Below are 15,856 nucleotides of genomic sequence, written 5' to 3' on the forward strand. Positions count from 1 at the left end.
GCTACTGGCAGCTAGTAGGAGAGCTTCAGGCTGGAAATACAAGGATCATGGCAATGACAGACTAGTTGAAACTGTGTGTGGTAAAATAGGAGAGTCAAGTCTTGAGGGTGTGGAAAATAAGAACTGCATATTGAGGAATTTCTTCCACACTGCAAGAGTTGTTACTGTAATAAACTTGTGTCTACATAACTTTTGTAGAATTTGGTGATAAGGACACCAACTATGTGTTATCTCTGTTTATCTGATAGCCAGGGGTGGGCAGGGGAGGGCAGGTGGAGCAGAGAACAATATGGGCCTATGCCACCCTTACAGTCTTATTTATTACAATTTTGTCAAATAAAAATCAAAGAAAAATTGGAGGCATCTTGGCATTTTGATAAAAAAAAAAAAAAATTGTGCATTGGATTTTGAGGAAATGCTTGGCAGTTTTTACTGTGATGCCCTCTGGATTGTCCTGAAGTGTCCCAACAAAAATAGCTATCATCAAGATTTTAGAAGTTATACTTAGTTTTTAAAACTGACGCAAGTCTCAACTAATGATTCGACATAAATATGAGGAGGAAACAAGGGAGCATTTTCTTACTTTTGCTTGCCATTACTGCTGACTTCAGCGTGAGGGAAAGTGCAGAGCCAGTGACTCAGTGGACATGTGGTGGAAGATCAAGCTAAACCAGCATGCAAAGACAAAGATTGTCCATCATCTCAAAAAGATACTGTTAACTGGTGGTTAAGTAAAGAGTGAAACAAATCTAATGACAACTTTACCAACCTCTGACTCAACATTTCGTTACTTAATTTACTTTACAAAACATAGCTCAGCTTGATTTCTGGCAGTTCTCACTGCTTTTCCTCACCATGTACTCTATATTTCTTCACCTTAAGATACAGCTTTCTTTGCTAGTTTGTCTAATTTTCCATTCCTTATATATCCTGTACTGATTCCTAATATACTTTTTTGATGTTATTATTCACCCAACAAGGTCTGAAGGCCTCCTGTATGTATTTTCCCCATGTTTTAGTTATACCTACCTTTGCACCTTTGATTTAAAGAAATTCCAGACCTCCCAATGCATCCAGGTTTTGATTGCTCTAGTCCAACCAGCTTTACTAATTACTTGAAATTTTCAAATTGGACATGAAATTTCCAGAGGATACGTAGAGTGGCTAGGTCAGAAGAGAGTAGCAGTGCTTTGTTCACACCAGTGATTTCTGGTTCTGTGGGAAGGTTTCAATGCTCCAGCACCCAAGCATCCAACATCAGCCAAATACAGATACTGTCATCAGTTAGTACTTCTCTTCAGACAGGAGCTCATGGATGTTGCCAAATGTCAGTAAGATTTTTCAGTCCAGACATTTGCAAGATGTCTTGCCTTCATAGAGAATGTCCTGTAGCTTCACCGGAAAGAAACTCATGAACTCCAATTTAAGCTTTGTCTGTATTTTATTTCATAACACTGAGGAGTTACTCAACTCCTCTGGCAGTTCTCACTGCTTTTCCTCACTGGAAGTTATTTAACTCCTCTGCCTCAGTTTTCTCTTCTTCATTATGAGAAGAGAATTATGAGAGGATTATGTGAGTACCAGTATTTTGCCACTTAAAATGCGTTGTGTGTGAGAATTAACTGATATTTGTAAAGGTCACAGAAGATGACTCAATCATGTTTGTTAACTTATTCTTGATTTATCAGGTATTTAACTTTTCTTTGCTGTTGTATGCTTCATGTTTTTGTCTCTTAAATAACCCATTTGTAAGGATAATTCCTGTTCTGTAAAGAAAGTGAGTTGTGATTAAGGCTCTTCTAAGCATCTAAGCTGCCCAGCACTGAGATCACTGTTAGCAATGTAACCATGATAACATGGTGCTTAGTCAGGGTTAGGTCAGCACCGTGTATTAGATGGAGGTGCTGAGAGATGTGAGCTGGGTGGTGTCATGCTGCCTGCATAACATTAGCTTTTGCCATAAGGAGTAAACCTTTACCAGTTGTAACTAAGGAGTTATGCTCTTACCAGTACGGGTACACTGCTGAGCCATTTTGGTTATGCAGCTTCTTGCTCTAAAGCCAGCCTAGACCCCGTGAGTTCAGGTATGGTTCACCCTTACGCCATGTGGGCACGTCCTCAGCTGTCAAGTGGGTTTTACTGCCCAGCAGCGGTATCTGAGCTGAGCATCTTGCCGTGCATCTGGTGCGTCTGTGTGAGCTGCAGCCGCAGCATGGGCAGTTCTCAAAGCTGTGCTAGCTGGACTAAAGGTGCAGGATGGCTGCTCCAGGCTCCCTCTAAACCCAGCACTGATGGATTCAGCTTGTGCAAGAGGCACTGCCTATGTAAATCAGGTTAACAGCGCATCTTTCATTGCACTGTGTTGCGTTTCATGTAGACCATCCCTGAGAGAAACGATGAAATATTTTGCACGTCCTTCTGTCACTGACTCTTGGTAAAGGGGGAGCAGAAAGTCTTTCATTTTTGAAAGAGCTCTGTATGCAGGGAAGGGAAGGGTGATCATGTGGTGTGTTCGCATGATCATCATCAGGTCTGGGTTTTATGCTTGTAAACTTTTCTTTGAACATGTCCTTTCACCTCTCGGGTGTTTAATTTCCCCTACTATAAAACATACCTTTCTGTTGACAGGAATGTTGTGAAGCAATTTGTAAAGAGGTTTAAGTTTCTGAGCCCTGGCTTACATGTAAATGTTTTCTGCTATGGCTTGTGTTTAATGCCATGGCCTGTTGCCCATAGGGTGAAGAATGATCAGAAATTCCAGAGGTATTTCTGAAACTAAGTTATACCAGCATGATGAAGGGGAAAGCTTAACATCCCAGTTTGCCTTGTAGCTGTAGGAAAGCCCAGGGCTGGCAGCATCTAGGAGCACCTAGAAGTGGTAGCCACAGTGTTGTCTGACTTGCACTTTCAAAATGGTTGCATGGTGTAGTTTCCTCATTCACACTGATCTTCACACCTGTTTTCCTGGAGTAGCAGGGCATTTCGCAGTCCTGTTTGTTTTATGTTTTATAAAACTTGGCACAATCTTCATGTTTCAGGTAAATCCATTGTAAAAGAGAAGCGTAAGTGCAAGAGGGACTGCAGGGTACATGGAGACATTAACATCTGTTGTGTTTAACTTTCTTTCCCGCAGCTTTGCTGGCATATGTGCTGTGCCCTAACAAAAGTCATGCCTGAGTTATATTCTATTTCTTCTTCCTTTAATTCTCCATGGGATTAATTTTTTAGCTGAAGGTAAAACAAACCTCAGAGCTCCAGCAGCTTCCATGAAGTTGGGCTGGTGGGTATTGCTGATGTTCAGAGTTTCAGCTGGGCAATGTGTGGAAGAAAAATAATGTCAATGACCTAAAATAATGGATTTTGAGTCTCTTTATTCTGTCATGCTGAAACAGGATTTTTAGAAGTGAGCAGTTAGTTTTGTCAAATAGGAAATGCCCTAAAGCATTGCTATATCATGATACGGATCAGACAACTCAAGAGGAAAGGCAGTAGGTTTTTTTTAAGGGCTTGTGATTTAAGGGAGAGTAAGGAAAAAAGAATTTATTGTGCCTTTGAAAATGTCTTTTCCCTTTACAGTTCGATGGTGGCCAAAACATTTCTCTGAGCTGTATGTTAAAGCTTTTAAGGCATGATCTTTTTGGATAACATGCATATTTGCTTTGAAAATCCAAGACCCAAAGACAACTTCAGTTTTGTTTTGGATCAATATTTTGTGGGAGTATTAGAAGACAGGCAGAGTCAGGACAGTTCTGAAATGATTTAGACTTGTATATAAGGAAGATTTTTCAACTTTACCATTTTTTTTGTGTTAATGGTTTCGGTAGCTCAATATTCAGCATGTTTTTAGTGGCCTGAAATGCAAAACGAGCATTTTCTGCATTCTGCACTAACTTTTAAAGTGGGCAGAAAAGAGATTCACACACAACTGCAAAGCTGATACACAAAGTCTGTATTTTTAGCCAAAAAATCATTTTTTTGCCACTTAATCCAAGAAAGTTTCAAATGCCAAAATATAGAAGGTTCCTTATGTTCTTCCTAAGAACTGAAAGCTATCATCAAAAATGAATATGTTTTTGTACATCTTGGAACAGTGAAATAAATGCAATCATTAAAAGCATGTGTACTAAAAGTCTAAAGAACATTTAGCTGCATGCAATATTTGAATGAGCACTAAAAAGCCAATTTTACCTAGAAGAACATAAAGAAATAAATGATGTCTCAAATTAAAATGAAAAATAAAAAAAGGAAAAATAGTTTAATAACTGTCTAAATATTTGCATTAAAAATAAAATTTTTAGGAAAATTCTCCCCAGTCTTTGAAAGAAAACTAGTTACTTTTCAGTCTGAAACAATTTTTCTAGCCAAAGGAAAATGGAAGTTTGTAGTAGGATTCATAAAGGGCCTGATTGCAATCTTAATGAAAGAAAAAGTATCAGCTCTTGATAATAGTAGGAAAATTATGTTAACAGCTCCATAAAAGCAGCCTAATATTAAGTAATGGTTAGGTAATGTTGAGCAGTCTGTTTAGTATTCAGAAAAGTTAACATCTTCCTTCCCTAAGTGCACGCACAATTATATCCCCACTGATTGTAGGAACATCTGACTGTGTATGTGTTCATTCCCCTATAACGATTATGGACAACATAGGGACAAAAATGCTAAAGACTAAGGGGAAAGAGAGCTCCTCATAGATTAAAATGCCTTCTCTTCTTTTCATTAAATGCCTTTGTATTCTAGAACCTTAGCTTTTCCCGTTGCTTTTGCTCAGTGTTTGTATCTCAGCACCATAAACTGCCCATCCCATTGCTGATGACTTTCAAGTGAGAATCACTGAGTTACCATCTAAGTTTTGTGATTTGCTGAAATTTGATGATGACTGGTGGTAACTGCATTGAGGACTTTGTGTTCCCAATCCTCCTGTTTGTATTGGCCATGGGAGAACAACATACAGTGCATCTACACTGCAATTACTGTGGTGAATTCAGTTTGTGTAAAATACTCTGCCTAGGTTTAGCCTACCTGTGTTGCTTATTGGTAGATGCAAAGGCATGGCAGCACAGAATCTGCTCAGGCCCCAAAGTCTGCCTGAAAATGTGATAAAGATTTCAGCCATTAGTTCAGCTGTCCTTCTACCATTGTGTCACTAGCAACATCCAAACTGGGTGATGTAAAAACTGCCTTAATTGTTTATCTACATGAGCTGCAGTGAATTCAGTGTAGATGTTTCTGTAATCACTAATTCTTGAGCAGATCTGGTATTGTTTTCCTTTTCTAAATAGTTTCCAATGGCTAGATAGCTTTTGAGCCACTTACTTACAAAGCATTTAGCTGTGGCAGTACCTCTCAGACAGCTGGTGGAAATACAAACTTCAGTAGTAATTTTACTGTCTTTACATTTTTCCTCCTCCATCTCATTCTGGGCTGCTAAATGTCTGCAAAGTGGATGCACCAATATACCTTGGGGGCTCCTGAGCTGGAAAGCAGCTTGGCAGAAAAGGATCTAGGGATCCTGGTGGACACCAAGCTGAACGTGAGCCAGCAAGGTGCCCTTGTGGCAAAGAAGGCCAATGGTATCTTGGGCTGCATTAGACAAAGTATTGCCAGCAGGTCGAGGGAGGTGATCCTTCCCCTCTACTCAGCGCTGGTGAGGCCACACCTGGAGTGCTGTGTCCAGTTCTGGGCTCCTTGGTACAACGGAGACATGGACATACCGGAGAGAGTCCAATGAAGGGCCACAAGGATGATTAACTCGGTTGGAGCATCTCTGCTACGAGGAAAGGCTGAGAGAGCTGGGACTGTTCATCCTAGGGAAGAGAAGGCTCAAGAGGAGGAATCTCACCAGTGTATAAAAAGTACCTGAAGGGAGGGTGCAAAGAAGACAGAGCCAGGCTCTTTTCAGTGATGCCCAGTGACAGGACCAGAGGCAATGGGCACCAACTGAAACATGTGAGGTTCCCTCTGAACATCAGGAAACACTTCTTCACTGTGAGGGTGACCAAGCACTGGCACAGGTTTCCCAGAGAGGTTGTGGAGTCTCCCTCCTTGGAGATATTCAAAAGCTGTCTGGACACCATCCTGGGCAAGTGGCTGCTTGAGTGGGGAGATTGGACCAGATGACTTCCAGAGGTGCCTTCCAACCTCAACCATTCTGTGATCTGCCATTTTATTGTGTTTTTACACCACTGCAGAAGCTATACCTGCTCCATCTCTTACAAATAGCAAGAGAGTAAAGGTGTTTCTTCCTGGCGCAATGCAGTGTTGTACAGACACCTGAGATGGCTCAGAAAGAGCACAGTGTGCTTTTAGTGATCCATGCTCAGGCAGGACATCTGTGCCTTGAGTATGGATTGGATATGTACGCTCAGCTGGGCTTACCAGTTCCCGTTTCCTCTGTATGCAAAGTAGTTCAGCTGAGCATTTGCCTCTGTATCTGCTCCCTAGTGCTGTGGATCCCAGAAGTTTCTTAGTCTGGTTGCAGTCCTGTGCAGCCTTTTTCCTGCTGTGCAGGTCTGAATAAGCCTTCCCACATTGGAGATGCTTATGAGAAGACCTTTTGGTGGTCTTTAGGAGCCAGGCCCAGCATGGTCAGAGCTAATGAACCCCAGTCTGATTTCTGCTGTTGATTGAGATGGCTCTTCTCAGTGCTTCAGTCCTTGGAGGGCTTTGTAGCTTGGGTTGGCATGGGACTGGGCTGTAGCAAAGCTAATAAGTCACACTTGTGCAGTACTGGCCAGTGGAGTTCACACACCCGCTCGTTATGTGGGAGTCAGCACAGCCCTGGCAGGGGCAAGACAGGCATTGTGGAAAAGGTATTTAGTATCCCTTCACTGAGTCCCTGGTCTGTGTTACCCATGTTTTTTCCATTATTGAGCATCTCACAGCCTCCCATTCCCTGAAAGCAGAGAGTTAGCTATATCAGAATGGTGTTCTTTTTGTCCTGAGTGAATAAGAATGTCTGTATTTTGCAATTCAGCATCTAAGATTACTCATGTTTCTTCCCGAGTGCTAAAGATGACTGTTAACAGTGCTGCGAAACTGAAAGGATCCAAAATTGCCCCTGTTTTTTTTGTGAGACCCCAGTTTTACTCCTGCTAGGTGTTTCACCTGGAGCTTTATACTATATAATGCCAGCAAATTGAATTGTGAATATAAAATTCCTAGTGCTAAAATGGAAATCTGTTTTTGGCAGGGTTTGTTGGGTAAGTATGAAGCTAAAATGCAAAATTTATGTTTAAGAAAAGCTGGGTGCTATAAATGGATAAACTGCTTCCTCAATTGCTTGAAAAAAAAAGTACCTTGTGATTTACCAACACCTTCCACTGCAGAGCAGACTTGGTGTGTTTGGGATTTTCCATTAGCCTTCTTAAGGTAAACTTCTGATTTATCTAACTGAAGAACAGTAAAAGGCTTCTCAGCAAAGTGCAGTACTGGGGCAAGCATATTTATCAAGGCACAACCGTATCACTGTTCTATGCTCTGTTCCAATACTATGTTGAAAAGGAAAATGTTGTATGGTGTGCTTTACAAGTAAGGAATGTGAGCTGATTTTTCTCTTCTCATTATGGGCTTGGTCTGTGTTCCACATGGACTTTGAAGCCCAGATCATTACTGTGCACTTAAGAATATGTAACTTGCTATTATATTTTGCTTGTAGGTGTTTTATATCTTCAGTATGGAGATGAAACAAAGCAGTTGAGGATGCCGAATGAAATCACAAGCACAGACACAATTCGTGCCCTTTTTGTAAGTGCCTTCCCCCAGCAGCTGACGATGAAAATGCTGGAATCGCCCAGTGTGGCCATTTACATCAAGGATGAGAGCAGAAACATATACTATGAATTGTGTGATGTGAGGTAAGTAAACATGGAATTACAGCTGTTGTTTTTTTGTTTGTTTTTGGTGGTTTTTTTTTTGTAGTGCACTTACAGAATAAAAAGGAGTGGAGTTGATAAGTATCTGACAGATAGTGGCCTGACACATACAGGCATGTTCAGTGGTATCTGAGTAATACGGGAGGTCTGGTCTGACACTGCCTTCAGCTGTAGGTGCAATATCTGTTGCACAAGCCATTGATAAATGGCATACCTTGTTCAAATATTCATATAATACATGCAAGTTCACATATTTAATATTTTATTGAATTTTAACTGAGACATAAATATTTAAAATACGCAACACAAAATAAACATTTACAGAAAAACTGTTTTTTTCTTTGCTGGTAGTGCAAAGTCTGATCCTTGTGAGCTTAAAGTTACAAATACGAATGTCACCAATGTCCTCACAACAGTGCCAGTTCTGCATCATCTAACACTGCTAAAGATCTGTGGCACTGGTGACCGCTGCTGCAGCAGCCCCACCACCTTCCTGTTTTATGTCAGGATGCAGCAACTAATGCAGTCGCTTCCCTTCACTAATTCAGAACTTGGTCAATAAATGATCTGACTAACATCTGGGTGCACCTTTCCATCCGTTATTTCGAGGGAGTGCAGCTGCATAATTAATCATATTCCTTCAGTCCTGATGTCTGTGCACTTTGAGCAGAAGGACCAGGTTCTCAAGGTCCCTAGAAAGTTCCAAATCACGCAGCAACAAAGCTCTCAGGCACACATCAGACATGTTACACCCTGTAAAGCTGTGCAGGGAAATATGGTGGGCCTTTGTGCCATCCTTTTCATAAGAAGTTACATGTTAAAAAGAATGGACAGAGGAGCATAAGAAGATGAAGGAGAAAGCAGAAAAGGTGTTTCCTCTCTGCCAGTCTGCCACTAGTGCAGGGAAACGATGTGAAAGTAGGAGAAGTGTACTGTCCACTGCTGCCTTGTTTCTTCTGGAGATCCTGTGGCTCAGGTGTTTCTCCATATCATGTTGTAGTTAAAAGAGCAAGTTGGAGCTTTTCTAGCCTTGCCACTTCCAATTCCCCCATTCTTCTTCTTAGTTTTTGAACAGCACCGCAGTCCATTTTCTCACCTGTGTCTTGCTCTCCTCAGGCTGTCTATCCAGTGTCTTGTCATTAGCCAGCGTCATGGACTTCACTTTCTGGGTTTTTTTTTATCTTCCTGGCTTTACAGACTCCCACACCCCTGTTTGGCCACTGTAATGCCTATGTTAAGACCCATCTGATTTTTTGCATCATCATCATTCATCATGTATTCAAGTTTCTTATACATCAAACAGTCTATTCACAAGATCGGATCAACTGATTAATTCAAGATAGGGGTTACTATGTCTCTGTTGCCAGGTGCATTATTGCCAACCATCATCTGGCCTATTGGCTCCTTTTCTCTCACTTTATCCCTCCAATCCTCCCTCAAGTTTCAGACTAACAGTTTATGACTTCATCTCCTCCCTGCTCCTGAGAATGTGGTTGTTGATTATCTTAATACCACGCCACCTTTTTTTCCCTTGCTCCCATTGCAGGCGTCGCTCTGCCAACCTCAGGCCTGGCTCAGTCCCAACATCTGCTTCCTCTGTTCCAATGCCTGTATTGTAGAGCATTTCTAGAGGAAATCCCACAACCCAGCTGACTTCCTCCACAACAAAATTCCCTCCTTCAGTTCTGCCACCCTTCTCACTAAGGAAACCTCAGCAATTCCAGCTTAATGGAGTCCAAAGCATGCACTACCAGCTGCATTTTCACCACCTTTGAATAATTTCCACAACAATTTCTCCATTTCTGTTCCTTACTCTTCACAAGATCTTGCCAGTGTCGTCCCTCAGAGAATGGATGAAATGAAGTATCATTTTTCTGTCCTTTGCTTGCTGTGTCTTCCTTCAATTCTCTTCTTTCTTCCTTGTCTTAAATACAGGTGTTTCAGTCAACTCCTTAAGCTCGCCACCTCCCTCAGAGGCTGTCTCACGTTCCTCTGTGCCTTGCATCCCTTGCTTTCTCTTTTTATTAATTTATTGCTCTATTAAAGTGCCTACTCTTACATTGCAAACATGTTTCTGTGCCTGCCAACAAAACTGTCCCTGAACACAACATACATTTCCACTTCCCACCCCATCACCTTTTTCTCTTGCACTGAGCAGTCACTACAACTGTTGACTGGAGTTTTACTCTTCTAATTCTGTCCTAGACCCATTTCCAACTTGTCTGGGGTTTTATTCTTCTAATTCCAACTTGTCTTTTGTTCCCTACTGTTCCATTGCAGTTGTCAAAGTCACCAAATGGCCAGCTTTTGTGAACTCCTTTTTTCTCTCCGATGTCTCATGTACTGACAATGTTTTCTTCTTGAAACTTTTATCTCCCTTTGTTTCAATGGCTGGTCTTTCCTGATTTCTTCCTGTCTCTCTCCTCTCCTTTCAGGTACCATATGAGATGTCCTCTTCTCAAACATTGATTTTCTGTTGTGTTTTTTTCAGGGCTTTGTCCTCCATCCTTTTCCTTGTCTTTACCTGTCTCCATCATCTTATCCCTGTGGATTAGTTGAATTATCAACTACCTGGTTGACTCTTCCATTTATTTTTCTATCTCTCCTGTAGGATGGGATTCATCTGGCCAAATGGAGATTTTTACATCCACATTTTGAGCTGGTTGTGATTAATCCTATAAAATTGTCTGATAAATTATACATGCTAGAGAATCTAGCTGTTGATGTCTTCCCTGTGAATGCCTGTAGTTGGATGACATGAATCCTACCTCTTCTGTCCAAACTAAAATCTTGATCTCCTCTTTTAATATAGTCTCATGGGCCATTAGTTTCAGCCTAGCTTATGTTGTCCTTCATTAGGCTATCATATTCCTTCCCCTTGTCTGTCTTTTTTTTTTTTTTTAATCACTGGGGACAAAGCACTGTCTTTCTACTTAAGCCCATAACCTGGTCCTTTTCTTAAAGTGGTTCAGGGCTCTGCATCCAGTGTAGTTTTCAGGTTTTTTTCTGCATAACATCCCTATGATGCAGCCTTTCCTTTCCCACCACGTAGTGAAAAAACACTCAGCTAATTCATCAGCTCTTTAATAGCAACTGCTGTAATGGTCTTTTCTTGGCAGTTAACACAGGTAATCTGGTTCACTCTTACCCATTCAAATGAAGCAACAAAGATCATTCTCCTAGTTTGACAAGCAGGCTGTTTCACATGATTTTTTTTCATTTGTCCTCTGACTGTATCTTTTCCATCTCATTAAATATAAACTACTTGTCTTCATTATGAGGGCTCCTCCAAGCCCACTTCAACACTGCTTTTCACTTCTTGTTCAGTACCAAGTGCCATCTGCTTCCACTTAGTGAATAATGGCAACTTTCATTCTACATGTCTTTAATTTTCAAACAAGTGCCTTTATGCTCGCTCTCAGGCAGTCCTCTAACATGCTTGGAAGGGGTCCTCTGCAGACAGCCGCAAAGCCACTGTGTTGGTCTCCTTCCCGCTCTCTCTGTTGCGCTGCCTACTCCGAGCATGCCTGTGGTCCCAGGATCTGCTTATTGCTCCTCTGGCTTGAGAGACTATGGTGTTCTCATTTCTTTTTGTTCCCTTATCTTTCTGCAGCTATCCTGTTGTCTTTTGTGTCTTCTATTCATGTTGTAAGCTGGTGAAGAGGTTGTATTCGTGGGGTGTTTATACAGCACACACAGATCAATGAGGCCTTTGAACATGCCAAGGGCATCTGGGGGCTACAGTAGTGCAAATAATAGTAATAATAAAAGTACAGTAATATATACCTGTTATCAGTAATGTTTATCTTTGAATAGCAACATGAGGTGAAATAGAATTCACTTCAGAGATCAAATGCCGAGTATTTTGGTGCTTTGCCTTGCAGCAATGTTTTACTTTAAAGTGTCATGTTTCTACAAGAAATATTTACGGAGAACGCTTTTAAAACAAACTCCAGTTAGTTGAGGTATCATCTCATAGCCATCAGACAGAAAAGACAGCAGATAAAATTTATTTAAATGAATAATATACTGTTTCTTGAACTGAAGATGAGAGAGCTTGCTTTGTATCAAAAAGAACACATTTCCAAGTCTGAGGCAGAAAATGGTAACTGAGACTCCCAGTGCAAGTCTCAAAGCAAAAGGGTCATGTCTGCAAGACGGAAAACAGTTTATGTTACCATAAATAATTGAAGAACTTGAACTTGCCGCAAGGTAGCTATTTTCCTATGCAGTCTACAAGTAAACACTCATAAATACTAAACTTCTCATCAGCCAGTTCTTAAACAGAAGGCACTGATCTGTCTCTTAAGCTGTGGCATGTCTTTAATAACTACTTGACATCTACAACAGCAACACACGTTCTGACTAGCTACCCATTCAAAGCAATCACTGATTGTAATATGACATTGTAAGAAAGAAATTAGACCTGCCCAAGAATCCTTTCCTTCATTTTTAAATGATAATACCAGTGATTACGATCAGTTCACTAGACTTGTAGCTGCACCTGGAGGAAAGGAATTCAGTCACATGCGTAAGTACATTCTCTAGAGATCACTGCTGGGAAATGAAAGGAATCGTAGCTTTGAAAGGACATAAGTGAGCGTAGATTGGAGGCTTTGCGAATGATTAAATGTGAACAAGAAATCAGCAGAACTCAGTGCAAGTGTCTAAGACAAAATTATTGGAAGGTAGGTTTTGAAACAGAAAACTGCTGTCATCTAACTCTTCTGTAAATGTAGTAGTTGAAAAATGAACTAATCAATGACAAAGTGTTGGGTCCTAATTAAACAAAAATATTCTCTTAAGGCTTTCCATCTAAACCATTTCTGTGGTAGCTTTCATCAAAACTTTTGCTTGTTTATTTGTTTTTGTAATTCGTATTTTTTCCCGAAAAAACCTGTCTTTATTATAGATAAAGTTTAGAGGAAGGATTTAACTGCTACTGAATTTTGAGCTTTTGTGGATTTTTTTTCAGGTTTGTGAACAAACTCATAATTAGAATTGCCTCAAGAATAATTGCAGCTAGAAAGACTGCTTTTCTTTTGATAACCTTGCTTCTTAGAATAGCAAAAATTCACGTGGGCTGAGTACACAATAAAACATGTAAATATTAACTAAATCCTTTTGAGTGCCATATAAATGTTGAAGCTCTATTGTCTTCAAAGTGTTTTCACTCTATGGCAGGATCTTGAAAGAATCTTAACACTATCTAATTTTTATGGGTGTGGAGTTGTAGTGAAAGAATACTTCCCATGGGAAAGAGAATCAAAGTAGGCTTTTGTTTGTTTGTGTGTGTCTAAGTTATGGCATTTAGGTTTTTCTTATAGGTCAGCTGCAGACCTACTATGTTTGTCTGTTACCTGAAACTTTCGGGCAACAAAATAAATAAAACTACTTTCATCTGTTACCATTGCTGATTCTTTTGATTCCAGGAATATTCAAGACCGATCTTTCCTTAAAGTTTACAACAAAGATCCTGCACATGCATTTAGTCACACTTCCAGAGCTGTGAATGGAGATATAAGGGTAAGTACTAGTGCTGCATTTATATTCCTCTTTCCTCCAGCTTTTATGTTAAATGTGTAAATTCTTAACTGTAGTATGTACACAACAATTCATAAAATTGAGGGTATATGTATGACACATATACAGAAGAGGGAATTGATAATGCTTACCATAAGGTTTCTTAACTGCTTTGCTTTTTCCAATTACTTGCCCTGAGCATTAACAGGTTTTTTGTTCTTGTTTGCTAGCGTTAAAGCATGTGAATCAAAACATAGCCTTTAATTACTTATTTTGGGAAACAGACAATGCTCAGAGTTTATACAACTCCTTATTTCATGTTTCCAAACCCTTTACAGTGAAGTATGACATAGTGTCTGTTCACTCCAGCAAGGCTTCAGCGTGGACTGCTTTGCAGTGGCTGAGCAGATGTACCTAGCTTGAAGTCTGTTGAAACATTTTGTAAATGACCATTTCAAATGGGAAATTCTGATAAATACCTGTTGTGGTGTAAATGGTTTTGTCTTTTTCTAAAATTTTCTACCTGCACTGAACAAGGACTAGGACATTTGCATTTTCAAGTGAACATTTTGTATCGGGAAACTATAGAGAAGGCATCTGAAACATAGTAGATTTCTTGCTGTCCCTGGCTCTGTCTTTTGCTGGACTGTTACCTCCCACCTTGATGGCAGCTGTGTGGCACCTCTGCCACTGTGTTACCCACAGCTGATGTTGCAGGAGGAAGGGGTGGTGGTATTACACAGCCTCACCTCCTCCCCACCCATCCTAGGTCTGTCCCCAGGAAACGATACAACCACATGAGCTCAATGGAGCCAGAAGGGAATGCCCCTACTGTCCTGCTTTGTGGCTTTTATGTGTGCTCCAAAGCTGATTCAACCGCATGGAAAATTTCCTGTGAAGTGATTTGCTTAATTGTACATTTGCTTCTTGGTTGCATTATCAATTCTGAGCATGTCTTACTGCTTTATTATTAATATTTCATGTAAGCAATTCTGCTGTTTCAACAGTTTAGGGCCTCATTATTTTAGAAAGATTGCAATAGTTTGTTTACAGGCAGTATTCTCAACCACCTCTCATTTATGTACTTCAATTGTAAAATGGTCTTTTTGATAGGTCAGATATCTAATTACTTGATTATTCACACTGCTGCACACACAACATGAGAGAGCAAATAGATGTGCTTCAAATAGCTGATGTGATAGTTTTTAGTGTCTTCTTTAAGGTCCTGAAATTCTTCAATTCTAGTTATATTCCTGTAGCAGTAACTGGATGTATCTGATAAATCTCATTCGTATTCGAAGGCATGACATACTATCATTGTGCATTATGAAATTAACTCATGTAACAATTTCACTGTGGCTTTATGAAGTTATGCTACACTGTTCTTGTTCCATGTGCAGTGGATGCTGAATGTACCTACTGTGGCTTTATTTGTGCTCTAGACCTGTTTTCAGATATGGTTAACTACTGCATTAGCTACATATATTCAAAAGTAAAGATTACTTCTTTGGCCCTTTTCCAGGCATTTACTGCCTAACAGAGTTGTTTTGAACACAGGTGCTGCTTCTGTGCAAAAACTGTAATAATTTGTATTGCTTATTTTAAAATATCGTGTTGTACAACAGATCTGCACACTTGACATCTCCTGATTAAGCCTGAGTTATCTCTCTTCAGCCGTAACTCGGAAATAATGGTAACAGAGCGATGACCTTTGCAGAAGTGGTGATTTCATGGTAGAATATTGTGTTTTGCTCTGTTGAAATGCCAAAGATGCCATTTCAAAATTCTGTGCGTCCAACAAAACAGCTACTTTCTCATTTGGCTTTTCCTTCGCATTGGCAAATTTCTTGTCTTTCTGGTCTGAGAGGTGAAGTCAGAGCCAGGACAGGGGCTTTGTGGAGAAACATGCAAAAAGTCTCCCCTTTGATCTATGTGAACCTCTGCACTTAAAAGTTATGAGCATAGAAACAAGCGACTTCTTGAGCTCCGGAAATAATGAAACCTGTTTGTCTAAGAATGTGTGTCTTCTGGTTGGGTTCTTCCTTGTGCAGCAACACTCAGATCCTAACTGAGGCTTTTCCCAATGTGGAGGGTTGTGATAATGCTCTCTCCAATGCTCATCCTCTGGAATCTAAAAAGCTGGAGTACACACTGCAACTTTTCCTCTATTCAGCAGAAGTACTGTAGGATCTTCTCGCAAATCTCTAATTTGGCAAAATTTGTAGAGACATAGTAGTCTAATGGTTTCTACCCTTTGGCTAAATCTGGTTTGAAATTTGCCTGCAGATTCACAGGTTATTAGGTCAGGGGAGACAACCACCAAAAAGCAGATGGATTATCTATCTCTCTTTCCTTAGCAAACCAGATTAAAGGGGTTGGAAATGTGGTGGACTAAGTGAGAAACATGTACATTTTATGTACTGGTATTGCATGGTACCCAAAAGATTGTGGAAGAACCTTCA

General features: G+C 40.3%; 1 protein-coding gene across 16 annotated transcripts in view; it reads left to right on the forward strand.

Annotated features, from left to right (window-relative positions):
- KIAA1217 (KIAA1217 ortholog) overlaps positions 1 to 15,856 on the forward strand; it is a 377,603-nt gene that overhangs the window by 284,113 nt on the left and 77,634 nt on the right. For all 16 annotated transcript variants that reach the window (XM_052804272.1, XM_052804399.1, XM_052804291.1 and 13 more), the window contains 2 exons: positions 7,655 to 7,853; positions 13,304 to 13,397. In XM_052804272.1, the coding sequence (XP_052660232.1) occupies positions 7,655 to 7,853; positions 13,304 to 13,397 (293 nt within the window). The remainder of the gene's footprint in view (positions 1 to 7,654; positions 7,854 to 13,303; positions 13,398 to 15,856) is intronic.

This window comes from Harpia harpyja, chromosome 1, assembly GCF_026419915.1.
Source record: "Harpia harpyja isolate bHarHar1 chromosome 1, bHarHar1 primary haplotype, whole genome shotgun sequence".
NCBI classification, from domain to species: Eukaryota; Metazoa; Chordata; class Aves; order Accipitriformes; family Accipitridae; genus Harpia; species Harpia harpyja.